This window comes from Ochotona princeps, chromosome 2, assembly GCF_030435755.1.
Source record: "Ochotona princeps isolate mOchPri1 chromosome 2, mOchPri1.hap1, whole genome shotgun sequence".
Taxonomy (NCBI): domain Eukaryota; kingdom Metazoa; phylum Chordata; class Mammalia; order Lagomorpha; family Ochotonidae; genus Ochotona; species Ochotona princeps.
In genome coordinates, this window is record NC_080833.1 from 164,920,215 (window position 1) to 164,945,624 (window position 25,410).

General features: G+C 47.2%; 1 protein-coding gene across 1 annotated transcript in view; it reads left to right on the top strand.

The window, feature by feature from the left end:
• The first annotated feature begins 10,008 nt into the window (after positions 1–10,008).
• Positions 10,009–25,410, top strand: part of SOAT1 (sterol O-acyltransferase 1) — a 50,809-nt gene continuing 35,407 nt past the window's right edge. Inside the window, exons 1-2 of the mRNA XM_058660730.1 lie at positions 10,009–10,077; positions 23,608–23,768. Of these exons, the coding sequence (XP_058516713.1) occupies positions 23,669–23,768 (100 nt within the window). The 5' untranslated portion in view covers positions 10,009–10,077; positions 23,608–23,668. The remainder of the gene's footprint in view (positions 10,078–23,607; positions 23,769–25,410) is intronic.

Consider the following 25,410-nt stretch of genomic DNA (forward strand, 5'->3'; position numbering starts at 1 on the left):
CCTCCTCATCCCTCTCGACTACATAGACAGTATAAACAAATCAAAATTTAAAAGGAAACTATGCATGATTTTCATCTTCTTGGCACCAAAATAAACTTGCAAAATTTTTTTTTTCTTGATGCAGTTATGTAAATGTCAGGATTCCTCCCGTGTGCAGAGGGAATGACCTGGAGGCAGGGAGGAGGAGAGGCTTGTGGGGGAAGAACTTATAGGAGGACTTTTTTATGTGTGTGTTTGTTTTTTAAGATTCATTTCTTTTTATTTGAAAGGCAGAACAGATTTATGGAGACGAGAGACAAAGATCTGCCATCCGCAGATTCACTCCCTAAATGGCAGTAACGGCTGGAGCTGATCTGATGTGAAGCCAGGAGCTCCTCCACGGGTACAGGGTCTCCTCCACGGGTACAGGGTCTCCTCCACGGGTGCAGGGTCGCAAGGCTTTGGACCGTCCTCCACTGCCCTCCCAGGCAACAAGCAGAGAGCCGGAAAGCAAGTGGAGCAACCAGGACATGAACCAGCACCCATATGGGATCCGGCGCTTAAAGAAGGGGATGAGCAAATTGAGCCGTTGCACCAGGCCCTAGACTTTCAATGTTTTAAGAAGCTCTGCGAGGCTCAGAGGCCATTGGTATGGGCAGTGTAACTCTTCAGGGGCTGGCGTGGTAAGGAGGGGGTGAGAATATTTTAAAGACTGGAAGTTGTAAATGTAAATCCTTTTTTCTTCCCTGAGAAACTTACAATAAATTTCTTCACATTCATTCCTGCCTTAAAATAAATAAACCTGTCTTACTTCCATCATTGCATATAGTTTTCCAAGTGCCCTGTGCCTCATTGACACACATTAATCAATCCATCATGGAGCCACTGAGCCTCTCACCTCTGCCCACACAACGGCTCATTGTGCCAAAGGATACCCATCAGTGACAGAGGCTGGGTCGACTTGTTTTCCATTGCACACACTTTATCAGTTCTAGGGACAAAAGACTTGAGTTTCAACACTTGCGACTCTTGCCTATTGGATTTCTTCAATCTACCACCTGGAAGAGATCTCCTGGAACACACCTCCTACTTATTGTACGCATGAGTGAATGAAATTCAAAGCTTTACAAATAGACCAAAACAACAACAACAAAGCTTAGTTATGAAGTACCCACCGCCACTGCCTTAGACAGTGCACAGAGAGGGCAAGGACGAATGGCCCACCCCCTGTTCTGCAGGAGTTCTTATGGCGTCACGTGTGCGTTCCTGGGAGTACGAAGCAGAGACGTGGTGATGTCATGGCTGATGCCAGACTGCATATAAGACAGTGGAGCCGTAAGACTATAATACGGCCAAAGGGCGAGGTGGGCTGCATAGTTAGGTTTGTGCAAGTGTAACGAAGTCACCTATGGATTCGTTTCTCAGGTAACTGGAACATAAGGCAGAACAAGCAGATTACCAAATTAAGTACATCTCAACACATAAACCTTCACACCAACACATGGAAAGGCTTGTGGGAAGCTACAGTTTTTCTGTGACTGAGAGAGTTGAGAAATGTCAAAAATGAAAAAAAAATTTGCATGGCATACGTCTAAAGTTTTGGCTGAAGATCCTGTGATGCTTGGATGGGAATAAAATAAAAATATATGTAATTCATGTATCATCATATATTCTTTCTGTTGCCTTTATGTTGCCACCATTTCAACACAATCAGTAGTTCGGTTATTATCACTAAAATCCTCATTATTTGTGTTCTATTTAAAATAATTACCAAATGAGTAAAATTAAATTAATAAAAATTGATTCTGTCATATATATTTTTTACTGAGAATGCCCATGAAAATGTTTACAATAGAAACACTTTAACAGCAGCAAAGCATTTGGCACAGCAGTGAGGACACCACTTGCGCTGTCCACTGGGTTGAATTCCCAGCTCTGCTCTGAATTCCAGCTACCTGACTATGCGTGTGTGTGGAAGCAACAGGTGCTGTCTCAAGTTCCTGGATCCCTACCAGCTGTGTGCGAGGCCTGGCTGGAGTTCTCCGTTCCTGGCTTTGGTATGCCCTGTTCTGGCTGTTACAGGATTTGAGAGACACAACTACTGAATAAAACAGTCTTGTTCTCTTGGTCAGAAATATTATTTTAATAGATGTCTTATTTTTTTTTTTTTTTGCTTAAAAATTAAGAGGCAAAAAATTAAAATGAATTTCCTTGGAAAAACCCTGGCATAAGAACCAGCTGTTAAAAAGGCATACAGCGAGATCAAAGCAAGAGGCAGAGCAATAAGAAACGCCGTGTATCAGGGGTGGGCCAAGGCAAGGTCTTACGCTGTTGAAACATACACGCATGTCCACACCACGAGGCGGGAGGAAAGGGGTGACCGACGTATGCCCACAGAATGGTACAGCTACAACCACAATCATTTTTAGGGCATTTCCAACACCCCCAAAGAAACTGCATCTTTGACCAGTCACTGCACTTCCCTCCAATTCCCTAAGCACTGCCAGTCTTCGTATCAAAGGACCTGCCTGTTTAAATATTTCACTCAGCGTGTTTATCCATGCTGTACATGTGTCACTACTTTGTTTCTTTTACAGATCTGCACATTTTCATTGTGCAGATCCACTGCATTTTATTTATTTTTTGTTGATAGAGATTCAGATTGTTACAATTCTGAAATATTAAAAATAAAACTGCTACGAACACTCTGTGACAAAATGATTTTAATAAACTGGAAAACATTAAACCTCTGGAAATCCATGAGTCTGCAGAAAGAGAAGATGGGCACTGGACCTCTTTCACGGAGGTGCTTAGAATCAACGCCTTACTAGGAGTCTGCAGGTCAGTAATGAAGTGCTTGTTTTCCAAGCACTGTTGATTATGATATGTTTTTTAATGTAGTTACATTGGTCAACTTTTACATTTTCTTTTATTTTGCTGTGCAGGAAGGAAGAGAGAGAGGAGAGGGGGGGAGAGAAAGAAAGAGAAACTGACTTTCTGTCCTGTGTGTTGCCTTCTAACACCTTCTAAAACATCTGCTACATAGGCAGAACCCAACTGCTCGAGCCTTTCCCTTGTTGCCACTTAGAGAGTGCATTAGCAGAGAACTGGCATTAGAGCCGGGGCGTGAAGCTAGCAGAGGCAGGAATCCCAAGCCAACTTCTCGACCACTGTGCCAGATGCTCCAGCTGGTCCGGGCTGATCATAGAGCGAGGCAGCAGAGAAGCCACAGCCCCACACTTGTTCACTATCACATTCCTGCACAAGCAGCTCAGGGGACATCACGTTGCCCATTTCTGGGGCCTGGCTATCATAATCTGACTTTTTTTTTCAATACTTGTCTAGAGGAATAATAAACCTTGGGAGCTGCTGGCCAGAACAGGGCATACCAAGGCCAGGAACGGAGAACTCCAGCCAGGCCTCGCACACAGCTGGTAGGGATCCAGGAACTTGAGACAGCACCTGTTGCTTCCACACACACGCATAGTCAGGTAGCTGGAATTCAGAGCAGAGCTGGGAATTCAACCCAGTGGACAGCGCAAGTGGTGTCCTCACTGCTGTGCCAAATGCTTTGCTGCTGTTAAAGTGTTTCTATTGTAAACATTTTCATGGGCATTCTCAGTAAAAAATATATATGACAGAATCAATTTTTATTAATTTAATCTTACTCCATTTACAGAGAGAAGGAGAGACAGAGAGAAAGATCTTCCATCCGCTGCTTCATTCCTCAAGAGCTGGAGTTGAGCTGATCCAAAGCCAGGAGCCAGAAGCCAGAAGTTTTTTCTACTCTCCAACACGGGTACAAGGGTGCCTAGGCCTTGGGCCGCCCTCTACTGCTTCCCAGGCCACAAACAGGGAAGTGGATGGGGAGCGGAGCAACCTGGACACAAACCGGCGTCCATATGGGATCCGAGCACGTCACACGCAAGGCAAGGATTTAGCCACTGAACCATCTTGCCAGGTGCTGGGTTCCTGAAACATTGCTTGATTCAAGATTGTCTATTTTAGGTTTACAACATTTTTGCTGTGATGAATCTAGGTATGAATATTCTTGATTTTAACCTACTTGGAATTCATGAGGTTTTTGGAAATCTAGGTTGATTTTTTCTTAAATCTGGGACATTTTCAACCATTATTTCCTTCAATACTTTGTGTGCCTTTTTCTGGTGCTTCCATTATGTATGTTGATGCACGTGATATCCCACGTTTTTCTAAGGTTCTGTTCATTTTTAAATCAATTTCCTTGTTTTTTGGATTACATAAACTCTATTCTTTCCTCTGCCAGTCAAAGTCTACTGTTGAGCTCATGCAGTAAATATTTAATTCCAATTGTGCATTCAAATTTTGGCTCTGCAATAGACTGTTTTACAAAGCATTTGTGCTTTAATCTTTCCTGTATGTGTATTTGAAGATATTCCTGGATGCTGGGATCCCATATGGACGCCGGTTTGTGAAGAAGCTTCTTCCCTTCTCTCTTTGTCTCTATTTCTATTCAATAACTGAGTATACTTATTTAAAAAATATTCATTTATTTTTATTGCAAAGTCAGATATATGCAGAGAAGAGGAAAAACAGAGGAAGACCTTCCATCCGATGATTCACTCCCCAAGTGACCTCAACAGTCAGTGCTGCGCTGATCCAAAGTCAGGAGCCTGAAGCCTCTTCCGGGTTTCCCACATGGGTACAGGGTCCCAAGGCTTTGGGCCGTCCTCGACTGCTTTCCCAGGCCACAAGCAGGGAGCTGGATGGGAAGTGGAGCTGCTGGGATTAGAACCGGCGCCCATATGAAATCCCGGGGCGTTCAAGGCAAGGACTTTAGCTGCTAGGCTACTGCGCCAGGCCCAATCATCTGAATCTTAACAAGAACAAAATTGCTCAGCCTGGAAAGATGGTTCATTTTGCAAGAGCCAGGATCCCATAAGGGTTCTGGTTCATGTCCTGGTTGCTCAATTTCCCATCCAGCTCCCTGGATAGCCCAAAGCCTTGGGACCCTGCATTCATATGGGAGACCTGGAGGAAGCTCCTGGCTTCTGGACTCAGGTGGGCTCAACTCCAACCATCGCAGCCATTTGGAGAGTGAACCAGTGTATAGAAGATGTCTCTCTCCTCTCTGTAAATCTCTTCTTCCAATTACAAAAAACCTTAAAATAGGAAACATAATTACATAAAGATATCATTACAGTCAAGACAGATTAGTCAGAAAGAACAAAAGAGAGTCTATAGTATATAGATTTAGGAACATGGGGCCTGGCACAATGTCCTGATGGCTAAATCCTCACCTTGCATGTGCCTGGGAAAGCAGCAGAGGATGGCCTAAAGCCTTTGGACCCTGTACCTGTGTGGGAGACCCGGTATAAACTCCTGGCTTCTGGTTTTTGATTGGCTCAGCTCTGGCCATTGTGGCCACTTGGAGAGTGAACCACCAGAGTGTCTTTCTCTCTGTATATCTGCTTTTCCAATAAAAATAAACAAATCTTTAATTTTTTTTAAGTGAACAGTTAGAAGGATTGTAATTGGAGTGCATGCAATGACAATCAAAGTATAGTAAAATGATTAGCGATGCCCTTTAAACTGAGGAAGATAAACTTGGGCCAAAGGAAATCAAGTTCTGTTTTTCTTAGCAGGCAATAAATTAATTACTTCAAGAAGAACCATGGGTCATCAAAGCAAAACAAAATGTAACAAAACATAAAACAATCCCAACACCAAGGTGAGCGGATGGGAATTCTGGCGTTGAGCCCCAGGGATGAGTCAGTGCAGCTCCATCAGCTGTAACAGTTACCACTGCAGAGAGCTGCTGATGAGAGGCTGTGCAGGAGTGGGGCCGGGAGTGTGCCAGCATCCTGTACATTCCGCTTCACTTCGCTGTGAACCCGAAACAATAGACAGACCTATCAGCAAGGATTCACAAATGTAAAAATCCCAAAGTGAGAACATCCAATAGTTCTGTATCTACATGGACAAATATTTGTATGAAAGGAAGGTCACCAAATAATAAAAGCTTGTTATTTCAGAGTGCTTTCTGGTGATTTTTATTTTCTTTCTGTATAATTTCATAAATTGCTTGAAATTTTTATCTAAAAAAAAAAAAGTATTTGGAAGCCAGAGAGGTTGAGAGAGAGAGAGAGGTAGTTTTTCCCTACTAGTTCACTCCTGGTACCAGGACCAGGAGCCGGGAAGTCAACCCAGATCTCCCGCATGGGTGGCAGGACCCCAATTGTTTGAGCCATCCTCATGGGCTCCTGGGGTTGGTGTCGGGAGGAAGCTGTGCTCAGACACTCCACCTCCACTAGTCAGCGGCAGGCTCTTAACCCCCGGCTGAATGCTTGTATTACAGTCTTGTGTTACTTATGTAGCGAATGACCAAATTCCTTTTTTCATGGAATTAAAAAAATCCACCTTGGCCTATGAGAGGAAATGAGTCTCTGGCTTTTGGAGAAAGAGTCCTGGGAGCCTGGCCCTAGGAGTCATGGTGGAAGACACGAGTTCATTAGCACAGCCAAGTGGACACTCTCCCATTCTTACAAGGGGCAGTCACAGGGCACTCACTCACCACGCAGCAGTGGTGAGTCAGCATCTCTTGATGAAGTTTCCTCACTTGTGTACATGTCTTGAACTATGATTACCTTGTGACACTGTCTAGAGTGTACTTGGCCGTTCAGAGCTAGAGAAAACCCATGGACTCAAGCAGGCAGCCTACTTAATTGGGACAGAGGTTTCTGTCGGTAGGAAATCAGGTGATGATGTATCTTGCAAGATGTCTACCACCAAGACAAGGAATGAACTTGCATCTGATCCCTATTGTCTTTGAGATAGACCCAAACACCAGGACCTCATGCTGTCAGCTGGCTGTGTTCATTCTGCCCATTTTATCAGTTGACCCTTAGGTATTGTGCTGGGTGTTCTGGGAATACCGAAGCAAGGTAGGATTCCAGCTCTTCAAGAGTTTTCAAGAACACAATAGTCTTACGGATTGGCTTACACCCTTGCCTCATTCTCTTTGTCAATTATAAAACCCTAACTCCAAATAGTCCTGTTTTCCCAATGGCTGAATGCCAATGGCAGAACTATTCAGACTTGGGATAGGCTAAATATGTATCTCCCGCATGGCATCATTAAGGCAGATGAGATGTGACCTTCTGATGAAGCCAAGTGTTTGTGTTTTCAAACCTGGTTTGTTCCCTATTTGGAGCCTTCTGACAGGGCAGTTCTGTCTCTAGGCTGAAGCCATTGTCATCTTCCTCTTTCCCATCAATACCCAGCCGTGTCTCCAGGTAGGACACCATGCAACTTTCACCTGTATCCTCGTCTGCATTTGACTTCATTTTCTGCAGCAAGGATGCTTATTAATGTAAGGAGAACACAATGTGAAAGCTGTTATTACAAAAGCAAAACCAAAACCCCTGCTTGTTTAGTTTCTTCGGGTCGCAATGCAAGGTGGACTCATGCAGCTTAAATATCCACCCACATAAAGTCTAATTCTTGCTTCTTCTCCAGGATACATTGTCTTGCCCCAGTCAGCACTCACTCAAGCCGCCCAGCCCCTCATTTCATAAAAACCCTACATCGAAAAATTAATTCTACCAACTGTCCTTTTCAATAGCTCCTCCAATGTGCCTGTTTCTTAAATATGTCCATTTCACTGGCAACCAAGTTAGCTGAGGCCTTCATCACCTCTCACCTGCATTTCCACATGACTGCTGGCAATCACTAGGCCTCCTGCTGCACAGTCTGTTAAACCACGACGCCCTGCCACTCAGCAGCCTTCACTGGCTCCACACTGTCTCCGAGCCTCTGAAACACAAAGTCTCAGCCCTGGTCTACAAACTTCCCTTCGGACAGTTTTATCTTGTGCCTTTTTGCAGGAGATGGGACACGCACACTTCACCGGGACATGATTGCTTCCACGTCGCTGAGCCGGTTCCGGCTCCTTCTTGTCATGATGCCTTCCACCTGGTTTTTCCCGTTGCTTAGAATGTCCCTCTCTCTCCTGACAGCTGAACTCCCACCGGTTCAGAAAGCTGAGTTGAGTCAGCTTTCCTCCATTCTCCCTTCTCTCTCCTTCAGCAGCCAGCTGACCAGCACTAAGCCTGCCCCCACTATATCCTGAGGGGAAGAACCTTGGTTTGACATGGTTTAGTTAACTATCGCCCCAGTAGATAATCTCAATCACCTTTCTATTCCTAGCTTCTAGTGCAAGTTAGTACACGTGTGTTTTGGAATATGAAGAAGCCAACATTGCCATTTAACCAAGGCTTGAGCCCAAGGATTGAGTGATGTGAGATGTTCAGGCTAGTGCAGGGAGGGGCTAGGGATCTGGTCAGAGGCCCTTGGAGTCATGCTATCTGGTCTTGGTCCTTGCACTAAATGATAGTGCTATCTCCCAGCTGCTCAGGGAAACAACCTAGCTGTCACCTCAGGAATGACCTTTGTGCACATCCGCATCTCGGGGAAGTATTCTGAAGTCTTTCAGCTTCCAGTTCCACAGTGACCGCGATCTACTTCATGGACTTGTCCAATTACTTGCTAGTGTTTTCTGACTTCTTCTCATTCCATGTCTGCTCCCCCTTCAAGTCATTCTCAAGAAAACAGGTTGATCTTAAAAACTCCCCAAACTCAGGCTTATCCTTGGTTTGCACTTCACAACAACATTACTATTTACTTCTCTGACCTCCATGGCACGCCCACCAGCCTTCTCAGCCTTCTCGAATGCTCTTCCTCCCTGACGCTGGCCTGGCCTCTCCTCCTTCTGTAGGTCTTAGATCACCCCGGAAGGTCAGATCACTTTGTTGTCACCTCATTAACTATTCTGTGGAATCTACATCCTAAATCTGCCTGCACCACTTTATTATTATGATGAAGTCCCAGGGACCCTTCAAAATTGTGCTATTTCTGTGCATCTTGTCCTGGCCACAGTTTCATTTTGCTTTAAACACCTGCCACTATCTACATTCATTTTCACTTAATATTTTTGACTTTTATTTGAAAGGCAGTGTTACAGAGAATCAGAGTGTTGCACCCACTGGACCACTAAAACAGAATGTTACATTCACCAGTGACAGTCACAACAAAGTTTTATTATAAATGAGAGGCAAGGAAACCGACCGGGCAACCATCTGACCGGCCGGCCGAGACCAGAGTGTGGCCTCGGACAACACATTCACAGGGTTTTTATAGGGGCAATCCACATTAGCTTGAAAAGGGGCAATCCACAATAGCCTGCAAGGTGAGGGGAAATACCACACATTCCGTACTTATCTCGGCTGGACAGCTCATGCCTGGCTCTTCTCTGGTCCAGCCATTAAAGTAACCACTTACTTATTACTTGGAGCCACCTGTGAGATAACCAGAAGTTGGGCCTTGGAGCCACTGGTGAGGTAATCAGACTTAGGTCTCGATTCATGAGAATTGAAGACCATTGGTGCTAACCTGCAAGCTCAGTTTCTTCGTAGCAATGAGCCATGTTTATTCCATTTTGTTTTCAACCCTACAAGAGATCTTCCATCTGCCGGTTCACTTTCCAAATGGGCAAAAGACCAGGGAAGCCAAGAGTCAGGAACTTCTTCAGAGTCTCCTATCAGGGTGGCAGGTGCCCAAGTATTTGGTCCAACTTTCCCTGCCGCCTTCGCATGTACATCAGCAGCGGCAGGTCAGGAATGGAGCAGCTGGAACTCAAATGTGCACGGGACTCAGGCGGCAGCTGTTAACGTGCTGAACCACTACGTTGGCCCATGCAAGTATTTTCTTGTTTTCCATGAGAAACTTAAGAGCGCAGGGGCTTCCTGTTTCATCACCTGTTGTAGCTCAGCGCCAAAAGAACACCACCGATATTTCCTGAATGAACAGATGCGACAATAACGGGCTGGCCAGGTGGTGTATGTACCTCAGGTGGCTAACCTGCACCAAGCAGAAACAATCCCCACTGCTCCTTAACTGGTGAGAACCAGAGGTGAAGCCCAAAGGCAGTGGGGACCCAAGAAAAGATCCGGATTGTGACAGAGCTGCCTTGTTACAAGTCCCCAGGCAATAGCCAGTCGCAGCAAAGGTCATCATTCTGCTCAGCACATCCTGACCTGGAACAACCACGAGGTTGGCCAGGTGAGCTTGGCTGCGCCAGGCTGGGCGACTGCACAGATCCTTTCCCCGCTTTCACCCACCTTTACGCTAAATTCACCTACGCCTTTGCTCTTGCAAAAATCCACAAAATGAACTGTTGCATCTCACCTATAAGAATCACACCCTAGCCCCCCACCCCCGACACGACCTTTTAAAGTGACTTAATAGTCCCGTGGTGGTTCATTTCCTCTGTCCGCTTTAGCGGGAACTCGGCTGAAATGCAATTTAAAAGAGCCTGAAGCATCGCCTGAAGTAAGTCTCTTTCCGGGCTAGCGCCTCCCTCTTTCATTCCCACGTGGTCCAACGGCAGTGACCCCAGTCACAGTAGGGCTGGACAGCCCTGGCCCCACTCGAGCGCGCAGGGCCCCGCTGTGGAGTTGCAGGAAGTTGTTTCACTCCCACACTGGCGGCACAGTCGATGGCCGGGGTCGCGCTCTGGCCTCCCAGGTCGCTGCGGGCCGGGCTCCCCGCTGTCCGGCTCCCCTGTCCGGCTCCCCGCTGTCCGGCCCCACAGCCCAGCTCCCCGCTGTCCGGCTCCCCTGTCCGGCCCCACAGCCCGGCTCCCCGCTGTCCGGCTCCCCGCTGTCCGGCTCCCCGCTGTCCGGCCCCACAGCCCGGCTCCCCGCTGTCCGGCTCCCCGCTGTCCGGCTCCCCTGTCCGGCCCCCGGCCATCGCCAGGCCCTCGAGGGGCGGGCCGGGGCCGGGGCGGAGCCTGACGGCCGCCGGGACCACCAATGGCGCGGGGAGCTGCGTTGGCGGTGCGCGTGACGCAGCGGAGCGGGCCGGGCGCTTTATGTTCCCTGCGGGGCGGGCTGGCGGCGTTGCGGGGCCAGAGCACGAGGACGGCTTCCCGCAGCCGACCTGCCCCCCGTGGCTGCGCGGAGACGGCTTCCCGCGGGCTGCCCGCGTCTTCCCCGTCGCTCGCGGTCTCCTCAGCCGGGCTCCGGCCGCAGGTAACGCCGCTGCTCCCGGGCCCTCCTCGTTTCCCGTCTCGGTCCTCCCGCCTCTGCCCGAGGGGAAGGGAAAAGGAGTGGTGGCTGCGACTCCGGCCCGGAGGGCCTGCCCTCGTTCCGGGCTGTGGTGCGGAGGCCGCTGCCCGTAGCGGGGCGCAGGGGAGGCTCCGCCAGCCCCCGGGAGTTTGGGAGGGCAGGGCGGGAAAGTTAGGGTCAGGCGTCGCGGCTTCCTGGCAGCCCTTCAAACCTCGGCCCCTCTTGGGGTGGGGGTGGGGGGAGTCCTCCAGATTAGGAGACATTTAATTTTTAACAAAGCGAGGTAAGGACAAAAAAATAAAAAAGACGCGAAGGAAGTCACTTTGCTGCCGGGGCAGCGTGTGCGAGGAAGGACCAGCCAGGAGACGTGGAAATCCGTGTGGACTTTGGAATCCGTGGTCTCAGGCTTTGGAATAATAGGACGTGGTCACTAAGTTGTGCTTGTACTGACATGGTGACAGCCGTGTAGTTTTAAGTGAGAAGTGTATTTGAAAGTTATTTGTAAGACAGTATTTGTTCTCGGTGTCTTCTGGACCCTCATGTCAAGTGGCATATTATGAAAAGCTGCGCATGGATTTAAATCAGTTGCGCCAAAGTACTTTTCTTTTAAAAAAAATCAATTTTCCACAAACTTTTGTGGAAGTATCTTCTTTAATTTTAAGATTCATTTATTTTATTGGAAAGGTAGATCAGATTTAGGGAGAAAAGGAGAGACAGAAATATCCTTCATCTGCTGGTTCACTCCCTGGTGACTGCAATGGCTGATCTGAAACCAGGAGCTTCCTCTGGGCCTCCGTGTGGGTGCAGGGTGCCAAGGCGTTGGGCCATCCTCTACTGCTTTCCTAGGCCACAAGCGGGGGGCTAGAAGGGAAACGCAGCAACCAGCATACGAACCAGCATTTATATGGGATCCCTGCGTTTGCAAGGTGAGGATTTATCCATTTAGCCATTGCACTGGGCCCTGGAAGAACCCTCTTATGGTCTTAAATTCATTGGTCACTTAAATATTCACGTGGCTGCTACTTGTTTAAACTACTTTTTTGTTTTGTTCTGTTTTTAGATTGAAAGACTGATTGATTTATTTGAAAGGTGGAGTTAACCATGGTTCCCTCCCCAGGTGGCTGCAGTGGTCAGGTTGAAGTCAGGAGCCAGGAACTTCACCCAGTCTCCCACGTGGATGGCATGGGCTCAAGCACTTGAGCCATCTGAAGCTGTTTTCTCCCGCGTTTAGGTGGATGAGAAGCAGAGGAACTGGGATTCAGCCAGGTGCTGTTACTGCCCATATGGGATGCTGGCACACAGGCAGTGGCTTTAGCATGGTTTGCCACGGTGCTGGCTCCAGCTACTGGTTTTCACCTGTCTGCCTTCTCCCTTGAAGTAGAAGTCAACCTGAAGCTTTGTTATTTTTTGTTTGTTTGTTTTCATTAGTTGCGTAGTGTAGGCGAAGGACTCGTTAAGGAAGGCTGCGTTACATCTGTGTGTATAGATTTTGGAAGGATTCTTTGGAGGACAGTAACTTAGACCTGCAGCAGTCTCCACAGCTCACAGGCTTGGAACCTGTCAGTGGGTTTTCACTGTCTCAGCATGGAGACCAAAATGCTGAGTAAGTCCGCTTGCAACTTCCCCCACTTGACTTTTCTAGGTTCAAGCCACACTGGCTTTATTTTGGCTGCCATTAAACCTCCTTCCATTCCTTTTGTTTCTCCTGAGTACTCACTCTTGCTTCCTCTACCTCTACCGCCCTGTCCTGCACAGTTCTGAAGCGTTCTCCCAAAGCTGCCTTCCTCTGCATACTCCCTTGGAGCACTCTGTCCTTATCTGCAGGCACTTGTCCCCTGCGGTGAGTTTTCTATTTACTTAGCTGCTTTCAGTGTTGCCTTTACTGGTAAGTTTGTTGCCGGTTTATGTGGAGGAGGGGCTGGCATATCTGTCTCATCCTCAGGGTTTGATCCTGCACTTGGAACAGTGAATGAATGAATGAACCTGAAGCACGGTGCAAGGAATTTTGAATGAGAAATGTTAGCTAGGCAAGAGGGCCTGTTTCCTCTGGGAAAATGCAAACAGTTTTTAACAAAGAGCGTCAGAGCTCCAGTTGTGAAGACAGGTCTTTGGGGGCAGATCTGTGCGTGCAGTTTTGCCACTTGAGATGGACGGTTATACTAACCATCCACATGTAAATGAGAATTTGCTGTCGTCTTTAGTTTTGCTCAATGACCTGTTGACCTGGTTCAGTGATGTGTAAAAGCTGTGGGGTTATACTAGTACCTTCCTCTGTTTGATTGGAGGGGGAGATTATACGTACCACCCATTGTTATTTCTGTCCTCCCCACCCCAGCCACTGTTCTTAACCTTTGCAGATTCTTAAATTCTTAATGGGAACCCTCCTGGCAGGCCAAAGTTGACACTTGTTTTCAACTTGGTTAATCTGTTTCTCAAGGCACTTCTTTTTGTTTTGCTTTCTTAGGTAAGCCTGATGCTTATCAGGCTGAAGGTGATGTAACTGCAGTGCACAGGTTAGATTGTTAAATTCTTGTCCCATTGGTATGTTGTGTTTTTATGTAGCTATTTAGTTTGTTTTCACTGCCTTTCTCTGGCGGTGTGACTGAGTGTGTGTCTTGGCACTTCAGAACCTCCTGCATGTGTGAAAGTGGGAATGTTGACGGAGGCAGCGGCGCCCACCTGCCCCAGCAGTGTGAGGCTCCCGGCTTGGTAGACACTAGCCCCAGCAGTGTGAGGCTCCCGGCTTGGTAGACACTAGCCCCAGCAGTGTGAGGCTCCCGGCTTGGTAGACACTAGTGCAGGGATGCCCGAGGCCGGACTGCTGTTCACGGCTGTGCTCACTTCCTTAGCAGACTTTGTCACCCACCCCACAGTATTTCTTTGTTGTTCCTGAAACTGGTTGTGCATGTTGTGAAGCAAATCATAGCTAGCAATGTCTCCTTTCTTCTTTTGGTCTTTCTTGACTTTTCCATGTTAATGACCTTAGATTACAGGAGGTTCACTTCTCTTCAGTTTAACTTTCCTTGGTTTCAGTTACTTGTGATCAGTGGCAGTCTGAAAATATTAAATGGAAATATTAAATATTAAATATTAAATGGAAAAGCCTTTTGGATCCTCTGCATCTCATGTCAAAGGCCTGGCTTTGAGTCCCAGCTTCATTTTTACAAGAAAGGTTAATTTGAAAAGCAGAGTGCCTGAGAGGGAGAGATGGAGATGTTTCATCCAGAGGTTCACTCTCCCTGTGGTTTTTGATAGCCAGGGCTGGGCCAGGCTAAAGCCAGGAGCCTGGAACTCCATCCTGTCCTGTGTGGATGGTGATAGGGACTCGGGTTCTTGGGCTGTCATCCCCTGCTTTTCCAGCCACATGTGTAGAGAGCTGGATTGAAAGCAGAGCAGGCTGGATTCGAACTGGCACACTGATTTGAGATTAGCATTGCAGAAGCAGCAGCAACTGCACAGTGCTGCCTGCCTGTCTGTCCCCGACCTGCCTTGCCACTCCATGTTTGATTCCAGCTTTCTGCCCAAATGCATTGTGGGAAGCGGTAGTTGCTAGCTCGGACCCGAGGATCTCTGTCACTGGTACGGAAGCCCTAGTGGAGTTCGGGGCTGTTGACTGCAGCCTGCATCTTCCCTGTTTGGGGCATTTGGAGAGTGAATGGCAAATGGAAGATCTGTCTCAGTCTCTGCTTTGAAATAAAGAGAAATCTAAAGGAAAAAAATCCCTAAGCTTTCAGTTGTGTGCCATTTGGGTAGCATGGTGTGACTCATCCCTTTGTTGAGCGAAGCTCGCCACCCCCATTAGTCACTCCGTTATCACAGAGCTCATGTTCGGATAACCCTTACAGGGTCACGCTGCATCGCTTGCGTTGTATGGTACAGTAAGCCATTTGGAGAGTCCATGTTTTCACATCACTTTCATTACAATACACTGTGATAATTGTTTTATCACTTATCTATTTTATTCTCACTTGCTAATCTCTTACTGTGTCTGATTTGTGAACTTTTATGTATGTATAGGGAGAAACATATACTATGGCTCAGCATCATCAACAGGTCTGCGTGCAGGATGTGTCTCTGGCACGTAGGGAAATGCCTTTACCTCCTGAATCCTCTAACTTGATCTCCAACATTGCTTGCTCCAAATTTACCTTTTATTTTTCCAAGGCCTTGCTATCCTGGGGAAATTACTTAACCACCTATAAAAAGGGATAATAGTATCTACTGCATAGCTTGTTCTGAGAATTCAGTGAGCCATGATACATTCTGTGAGTTTTAGATTTGTTATTTGCTAGGGCACCTTGGTAGGAGAGTTCTTCCTTGTGCCGAGGCCTTAGCTGCCACTTGTGCCGTGGGGAATTTCTGCAGTCCGGACTCGGAGGTTCAGTTGCCTCCTGGCTGATCAGGCACATCCCACGGAACTTCGGTGCCCGTTTCTCCTGCACCTGTAATTGCTCAGCCTGATGGCCTTTCTGTAGACTCATGAGTTGGAGAAGGACTCTCCTCCAGCTGCCTTCTGCGTGTAGCCAGCTGGGAAGCTCATCCACCCCTTCATGTTGATGACTATCTCACCTCCCTTATCTCTTTCCTCTTGATTAATTCATAACATGTGTCATTTGAGCCTTCCCTCAGGCCTCTATTGATTTTTCTGTGTGGGCTCATCATTCCCTTAGCACATCCTCCCCATTGTTTCCTGAGTTATCTTGCATATCGAGTTACCCTCTTACTTAAAAACTGTTACTAACACCTTTTAAAAAAAATTTATTTATTTTCATCATATTCAAAAGTGAAGGAAAGACAGAGCTCCCATCTGCTGGTTCACTTTCCATGTACTTGGCAGAGCCAGACCTGGGCTGGGACAGAGCTGCCAGGAGCCGGCCAGGAACTTGAGCTGGGTCTGCTGGGTGCATCCCTTGTTGCCTTCTAGGCTTGCATTAGCCGGAAGTTAATTCTCCAGAGTGGTGCTGGGACTTGAACCAGGCACTCTGAATATGGCTGCTCTTCATCTCTGTGTGAGAATCGGACTGAGCTCCTGGTCTCAGCACGGGCCAGCCTCGCTGCTCACAGCATCTGGAGGGTGAGCCAGGGAGAGATGTATTATTGTCCCCTTTCTACTCTGTTTAATCTTCTGTGGGCCTTTTAAGATATGCCAAGGCCATTAAATCAGGAATTTCAGCCAAGGTCTGCCTTGGTACACTGCTTTGTTGGGGAAGTGATAAGAATCGTAGCTCATTTGAAAGGCCTGTTTTATTTCTCTGTTTATTCTTATGTGCCTACTTTTAAAGCTTTCCTTACTGTCATCTATAACTGCTCTGTCATTCAGTACATTTTTTTCTGTTTGGAAATGTGCACAGACTTACCTGCTCGATGGGGTTTTTACTAGGAATAAGGGAGATACTGTAAGGTCTCCGTGGAGAATTCAGCAAATACTAAGTACCTTCTAGAAAGAACTCAAGGCGTGGTGTCTAACACACTGATTACAGTGTGAAATACCAGGTTTGAGCCTCAGCTATTCCATTTCTCCTTTCTCTTTCTGTTCATCCATCTTTTTTTTTTTTTTTAAAGATTTATTTCTTTTTATTGGAAAGGCAAAATTCCAGAGAGAAAGAGATCATGCATTCACTGGTTCACTCCCTAAATGACCGCAGTTCTGGGCTGGTCTGAAAGTTGGAGCAAGAGCTTCTAATCCTCCACATCGATACCCAAGAACACGGGCCATCCTGGTGCTGTGCCTTAGCAGGGCCTGGATTGGGGGCCGAGTCGCCAGGACTCGAACTGGTGCCCATTAGGTATGCTGGTGCCACAGGCAGAGGCTCAGTGCACTGCCTCACGGTGTGAGCCCCTCAGCTGCTGTGTTTCCACTCCAGCTTTACACTGGTGGGCACCAGATGAGGCATTCGATGCCACCTCAAGAGGCTGGTCTCTGTATACCCCACCTGGGTACATAGAAAATAAACCAGGTGATGGACTGGACACCGAAGGCCCGAAGAAGGTGTTTTCCAGGTATTTATTTTAGGTAGACAAGGAAATCCCTGGGGAGTCAGGAAAAGGCTTCGCTGAAATGAGAAATCCTTGAAGGATGCCCAGAGGGAGGGAGGTGTCCCAGGCAGGGGAGGGAGGTGTCCCAGGCAGGGGAGGGCGTAGCAGACACCTTCAGCTGGAGGTTAGGTTGGCTGGCTCAAGACACGGTTGAAGGTCGAAGTAGAGCAGCTGAGAGAATTGTAGACGAGGAGTGGCATATGATGCACACAGGAGTTACTATTCCAGGGTGTAGGAACGAGGATACAGGAGCGAGTCTGTGTGTGCTGGGTTTGAGGAAGGGAGTGACTTCATGGATTCCTGTGATGGCTGTGTTAAATAAGACACGACAGTGAAGGGAAAGCGAAATCAAGGCTGCTAAGAAAGGTCATAGTAGCAGTTTAGACTGCAGAGTTGCAGTGATGGGTATGTTGAGGATGGACTTGGCTGTTGCATGAGGGAAAACAAAGAGTTGGGGATGACACCTTGGTTTAAGAAACAGCTCTGGACAAAGATGAGCGGCCGCTACCGTTAACCGAGATGGATAAAGGAGTAAGAGTAGAATTGGTGTGAACTGTGGTCATGTTTGAGATGCATCCAACACTTCTGCATGTCGCTGTCGGGTGGGCTGTTGGAGATGAGCCTGGGTCTTAGGGCAGTCTGGGCGGGGCGGGGCTGAAGGGATCTGTCAGGGAAGTAATGTGGAAGTAAGGGAATTCTGTGTGGACAGAGGACTAGACCTGGGAGGCCCGTATGTGCGTGATGCAGTTACTGGTAACCGTAAGCTCCAGGGAAGTACGTGACCTGGAGTGTAAGAAAAGAGTTTTGGAGCTGGGGAGAAGACATGGAGTTTAAGAACAAGGGTATTGGATGAGAGTGTTCAGATCCTCATTGAATGAGGGGAGTTGCCTGGGGAAACGGCTCAGAGCGGCGAGGATGTAGTATTCCTGCTGGGAATGAGAAAAGTGAAGGGAAGCCTGAGGTAACTCTCCTGCCATTCTCTGCAAATGCAAGAAGCTGCGATGGCCCCACGTAGAGCAGTGCTGTGTTAGCACATACAGACTGCGCTAGTGTCACCGTGACTTCCTGCTTTCTCCTTGGATTTAGTTCATGTACTAGAAAGGCAGCATTACAGAAGAGGAGAGACGGAGCGAGAGGCTGTTTCATCTGCTGGTTCACTCCCCAGACTGTAACAGCCAGAGCTGTACTGATCTGAAGCCAGGAGCCAGGAGCTTCTTGTGGTGCGCCCAGTGGGTGGTCCAAAGGTGCAGCGGCCTTCAGGTCTCAGCTGGTGATTGTGAGTCTGCATACTGGCTCCTGGTCTCTGTCCTTTTGGACTTGAACTTTGCTTCCCACACAGAGGTAGAACCTCCGTCTAGGAAGGAACAATTAAACCAAGGCTCATTGTGATTGCCTGTATGCCCTGCCCAGAGCCTGGACTTTGAACCTGCACACATGTCATTTGGAGCTCGACTCAGATATGATCTCATAGTCACAGTTTATGTGATTTGGAGAGTTACAATCCATGTAAGCCATTTTAAGTAATATTTCTCTTTCCTAATGTTTGCAATTATGACAGTAATAAAATATTGACCTTTTTTTTAAAGATTTATTTTTATTGGAGTGGCTGATTTTACAGAGAAGGAGACAGGTATCTTCCATCTGCTAGTTCACTCCCCAAGCGGCCACAGCAGCCAGAGTTGAGCGGATCCGAAGCCAGGAGCTTCTTCTGGGTCTCCCATGCAAGTGTAGGGTGCCGAGGCTCTGGGCTGTCCCCCCACTGCCCCACCAGGCCACAGGCAGGGAGCTGGAAGAGAAGTAGAGCAGTTCAGACATGAACTGGCATCTAATGGGATCCTGTTGCTTGCAAGGCAAGGACTTTAGCCACTAGGCTACTGCACCAGCCCTGAATCTTGACATTTTCTTTTTCTTTTTTTTTCTGAAAGATTTATTTTATTTTTATTGGAGAAAGATTTATTTTATGTTTATTTCAAAGTCAGATACGCAGAGAGGAGGAGAGACAGAGAGGAAGATCTTCCATCCGATGATTCACTCCCCAAGTGACCACAACGGCCAATGTTGTGCCGATCCGAATCCAGGAGCCTCTTCCAGGTCTCCCACACAAGTTCAGGGTCCCAAGGCTTTGGGCCATCCTCAACTGCTTTCCCAGGCCACAAGCAGGGAGCTGGTTGGGAAACAGGGAAGCCGGGATTAGAACTGGCACTCATATGGGATCCCGGTGCTTGCAAGGTGAGGACTTTAGCCGCTAGACTACTGCACTAGGCCCCTTTACATTTTCTTAAGTCACATGATATTTAAGCTGCATTGTGATACTTTAACCTACAGTGCTTTATAAGCAAGCACAAATAGAATTGAAGGGAGGATGTAGCACAAAGTTTGACTGTCAGTTAACATGAGGTAGATAGCACTTTAACTGCTAGGCTACTGCCCCGGACCCTAAAAATTTCTTTAAAACAGATACCTTCAATCAGCTTGTTCACTCCCCCAAAGGATTGCCAATGTCCGGAGCTGGGCTGTCCTTAAGTTGGGGGCCAGGAGCTTTCTCTGGGTCTCCCACTTGGGTACGGGAGCCATCCTCTGTTGTTTTCCCAGGTCCCAAGCAGGGAGCTGCATCAAAAGTGGAGCAGCTTGGTGTGGGGGCAAGGAGCCCCTAACCAGACCCCGTATGGGTGGAGGATTAGCGTGCTACGTCATTGTGCTGACCCTAGGGTGTAAGTTTTTTGGACATTGATGTTCTGGTATTTTCCCACTGTATTACAGTTCTCATTTTCTAGTAAGCAGACAAAATCGGGGCTGAAGATATTAAAACAGACTATGGTATGCGGGTGTTCCGAAGAGGTGACATTCTTTTGTCTCCTTCTGGGACTGTAACTGTACCCAGTCCCTGTGGCTCGGCCCCTCTCCACGTCTTACTTGTTTCGCCTTTTAACTGCTTTGTTGGGGTTTGCTTGTCATGCAGCTGTAGCTTTTGACATAAGCTTTGCTCTAGATCGGGTTGATGGTTTAATTTTCCTAAAAGATTTCCAGGCTTGAGTAATTGCTATTTTTGGCTTGTCTGCCAAACCTTGTTTGGTAAACTCTTTTTCACTCTTTCATTCCTGTTTCTAATTAGCTCAAGTGGTTTCCCAGAGTTGACTCTTTGATGTAGAGTTAGCTGAAAGCAAAGTAGCTTGTGTAGCTTTGGAGAGCGGTGAGTGTGATGATCTGTTTTAGTTGTTGAAATATTGCAGGTCGTCTGTACATGCGCTCCAGAGTCCAGGCAGCCCCGGAGCCAAGCCACCACTGTCTTAGATGTTGTTGAGTAGGATGTATAAAGCTGTTACAGTAGTAAAGATGATATTCGTTGGGGGTCTTTAGAAAGTTCATAGAAAGTATACATTATAAAAAACTGCAGGCATTGCATGCTTTGTGCATGTGAATAACACTCTTAATTCCATTTACTTAAAAAAAAGATTTATTTTCATTATAAAGACAAATTTACAAAGAGAAGGAGAGACAGAAAGATCTTCCATTGGCTGGTTCACGCCCCCCAGATGACTGCTGTGGCTGGAGCTGAGCCATATCTGAAGCAAGGAGCCAGGAGTGCAAGTGCTTGGTCCCATGGCTTTGGGCCGTCCTCTACTGCTTTCCCAGATCATAAATGGGGAGCTGAATGGGAAGTGGAGCAGCCAGGACACAGACTGCCCCCATGTTGGATGCTGGCCCTTAAAGGTGGAGGATAAGCTAGTTGAACCACTGCCCCATCCATACACTTTTTTAAAGATTTATTTTTTATATTTTTTTATTGCAAAGTCAGATATACAGAGGGGAGGAGAGACAGAGAGGAAGATCTTCCATACGATGGTTTACTCCCCAGGTGACCACAATGGTGCTTTGCTGATCCGAATCCAGGAGCCAGGAACTTCCTCCAGGTCTCCCACACGGCTGCAGATTTCCAAGGTTTTCGACTGTCCTCGACTGCTTTCCCAGGCCACAAGCAGGGAGCTGGACGGGAAGTGGAGCTGCTGGGATTAGAACCGGCGCCCATATGGGATCCTAGCATGTTTAAGGCGAGGACTTTAGCTGCTAGGCCACCGCACCAGGCCTGCATCTATACACTTTTTGAAGTAACATATCCCTGTTGATTCTGTGAGTTTAGAGCACTATATTGTATTATTTGAAATAATTCACTTTCTCTCCTAATGAATACATGTCTTCACTTTCCAGGCAGTCACTTAATGTAGTGTGAATATCGCTGATAGGATGCTTAATGCCAGTGGGGGTGGTTTGCAGGGAAGGTGAAACAGTAATGGTGGTCAAGAAAACCTTAAGCTGCAGAGAGAATGTGCTACTGCTTGTTGTTCGTGTGAATTCCGTTGCTAATGTTGGAGCAATATTTGACGCAAATTAAGTTACATGTTAAACTATATTCTTCTCTATAAGATACCTACTCAATGTTAAAAAGGTAAGGAAAAATTAGGTCCTGGCACTGTAGCCCAGTGGCTAAAGTCCTCGCCTTGCAAGCACCAGGATCCCATATGGGCGCCGGTTCTAATCCCGGCAGCTCCACTTCCCATCCAGCTCCCTGCTTGTGGCCTGGGAAAGCAGTCGGGGATGGGCCAAAGCCTTGGGACCCTGCACCTGCGCGGGAAACCTGGAGGAAGCTCCTGGCTTCAGATCGGCTCAGCTCTGGCTGTTGCGGCCACTTGGGGAGTGAATCAGCGGACAGAAGATCTTCCTCTCTGTGTATCTGCTTTTCCAATCAAAAGAAGAAAGGAAAAAAGATGGAAAGTAAAGGGCTGTAACGTCCATAGGAGAAGCTCACTAAGCCAAGGCCACTGTTGGTGCTATTGCTGATGCTGCTTTAGTGCACTGTGGAATGCATAAGTACCCTAGTTCGTTCCTATAGTTATTCTAGCTGGAGAAGTATTCTATCATACTACACAAGCTAGAATATTTATCTGAAAGGCAGAGTTAGAGACAACAACAGGTGTCCCATTTGCTTGTCTGTCCCCTAAATGGCCGCCACAGCAATGGTGGGGCCAGGCTGAAGCCAGGAGCTGGCATCTTCTGGATCGCCCACCTGGGGCCATTGGCCACAGCTTTCCCAGGTGCATGAGCAGTAGACGAATCAGCGTATCAGTGGACGTGGGATGTTGCCATAGCTGACAGTGGCTTAACCTGCTATGTCACAATACTGGCACCTTGGACTTTTTTTTTTTTTAAAGATTTATTTTTATTGGAAAGGCAGATCAGATTTATGGAGAGAAGGAGAGACAGAAAGATTTTCCATCCACTGGTTCACTTCCCAAGTGGCTGCAATGACCAGAGATGAGTGAATCTGAAGCCAGGAATCTTTTTCCAGTCTCCCACACAGATACAGGGTCCCAAGGCTTTTGGCTATGCTCTAGTGCTTTCCCAGGCCGTAAGCAGGGAGCTGGGTGGGAAGTGGAGCAGCCGGAACATGAATGTTGTTCGTATGGGATCCTGGCGCTTAGCAAAGCAAGGATTCAGCTGTTGAGCCATCAAAACAGACCTGGAGTTTTGTTTTGTTTTGTTTTAATTTGCTTTTATTTTCTTAAAAAGAAATTGTTTCCATTTTACTTGAAAAGCAGACACAGAAAAGAGAGAGATCTTTGCTTCAATGTTGAGTGTCTAGCAGCCAGGGCTGAGCTCGTTTGAAGCCAGGAGCCTGAAATTCCATCTGGGTCTCCCCACTGGTGGCAGGGATCCAAGCACTTGAATCATCTTCTGCAGCCTCCCAGGGTGTGCCCGTCGCCAGGAAGCCGGACTGGAGTGAGTGACCGCCAGGCAGCCCACTGTGGGATTCAGTGTTCTGAGAGGTGTGTTCTGCTCCCGTTACTTAATGTAAGCCAGCCTCTCTCTGCTATTCTTCTTTTTTTTTTATAAGATTTATTTATCTTTATTGGAAAGTCAGATATGCAGAGAGGAGAAGAGACAGAGAGGAAGATCTTCCATCTGTTGATTCATCCCTAAGCGGCCGCAGTGGCTGGAGCTGAGCCAGTTCAAAGCCAGCAGCCAGGAGCCGCATCTGGGTCTCCCAAGGTGGTGCAGGGTCCCAAGGCCTTGGGCTGTCCTTGACTGCTTTCCCAGGCCACAAGCAGGGAGCTGGATAGGAGGAGGGGCTGCCTGGATTAGAACTGGCGCCCGATATGGGATCCTGGCCCTTGCAAAGCAAGGACTTTAACCATTAGGCTACCACACCAGGCCCTTTGCTATTCTTCACCTTTGTTAGTATGTCTTATTCTCAGAAAATGTTTAAGCACGATTGAGGTAAAACAAAAAGGAGACTCTTTATTATTTATCTACAAGTATGATAGCATTGTGAATGGCACCTAATCTGGAAGCTTATTTTTCTTGTTGACACATGATTTTACAAATTTATGGGGCACAGTGTGTTATTTTGCTAACTGTGTGCAATTTGTAGAGATCAAATCAGGGAAGTTAACCTATCCGTCATTCCAAACATGATTGTTCTTTCTTGTAGCTCTCAGCTCAGAGCTTGGCGTGTTTTCTTCCTGGACCACACAGCAGTGGGCGGTGAGAAGATGTCCTTACGCTGCCGGCTCCCCAAGTCCAGTGAGCATCCTGAGAAAGATGAGGACCAGAAAGCCCCGACCAAGGAGTCCTTAGAGATACCTGGTAATGGTGAGGCGTCATTTATCTATTGACTCATTCATTTATATTTTATGTTAAGTAATAGCATATTCAGCCTTTCAGAATAGGGATTTTCTTTATTATAAATGAGTATTGATAGAATTCTAGATACCTGGTAACAGGGAAATTGGGAAACCTGTGAAGTACCTGCTGTGTTTAGACACCGTTGGTTTGAACCGGCCAGCCAGTCATTGTAGTGGAGCCCTGCTGGGTTACCAGTCCTGTGCTGTGGTCAGCTGGTATCGGGGTTTGTTTTGTGCAGCTCCCAGCTGTGTGAATGCGTGCAGATAATTAAAGGTAAATAATATTCTCCGCTCTCCAGACCTGTGATGGCAGGATGCGCTCAGGTAGCAGAGTGATGGCCTTGGGACTGTCGGTGAAGGACTGTCGTCACAAGCTAGGAGAGGTCGATGAGAGGACAGGTCTGTGCAGCGAGGAGGGAGATCCTAGAGCCTTGGGAACTGTATCATAAAACAAATCATTATTTTTTTAGATTAAGTAATATGCTCATAATTAAACTACAAATTACTTTTGTAATAGATGTAATGACTAAAATGTGCGCATTTCCTAGCATCCCTGATAGCTGACTTCACCGCTGAGCTGTGAGTCTGGGGGGAGGGCAAGAGGACAGAGTGTTACTTGTATTTGAGTTGCTGACTGAGAAAGTTTGCTTTTTGTGAATACAAAGAATACGGCAGATGACTTGTCAAGGTCAAGGTTTGTGATTAACCGCTGAATGATTCCGTCTGTTGCATCAAGGACTTTTATAGCGATGTGTGTAGAGGTTTGGTTGTAACAGGAGTTGCAGTTCGAGGCGCTTTGCTCAGATTATCTTTGGCGGCAGAGATTTCTTGTGGAAAGAAACACTCTGGCTTTTCCTACTTAGCAGCGGCTGACTCCCACCAGGCGTGGGAATTTGCTGCGAACGTTGGAATAATGACGTATTTATTGTTGGCTTTTTTTTCTTTTTTGACAAGTAGACTCTGAAATAGCTATTAATGACATTTTTATTTTGTCTGGCCTATCTTCTATGATATAAAATGACATTTATGCAAAGAAGGGTGAGCCAACATTTATAGAAGCATTTCATTTCCATGGCTTCGAGAGAAGGTTAGATAACCCATGTGCCTCCTTTGCCCGAGGTCCCAAATGAAAGGTTTGCGGTAATTTTTTTCTCCCTGTCCTTGGAAATTTATTTTTTTTTTTGACACTTTGTGTCATCAGATATAATTGTTCTTTTTATGCCCCACTGTTTTTAGATTTTTTAACCATCAATTTACTTGAAAGGCAGTTTTACAGTGAGGGAGATAGGGATGTTCTGCACGCTGGTTCGCCCCCCACACGGCTGCAGTGGCCAGTGTCCCTGCAAGCCAAGGCCAGGAGCTTCCCCCTGGGCCTCTCTTCTGGGTGTCCAGGGTCTAAAACTCAGGCCACCCTCCACTGCTTTGCCCAGGCTATTAGAAGGGAATCAGCACCCTTTTGGGGTGTTGGTATCGCCATCGGTGGCTTTATCCACCGCGCCAATGGCCTAACTTATTAAGAATGCTTCCGGAATACTCTATTTTTTTCCCCCAAGATCCTCTTTCAGGTCTTCTCCCTGTGGCAGAAGTTGCACACACTGGTGGGTCTTTGG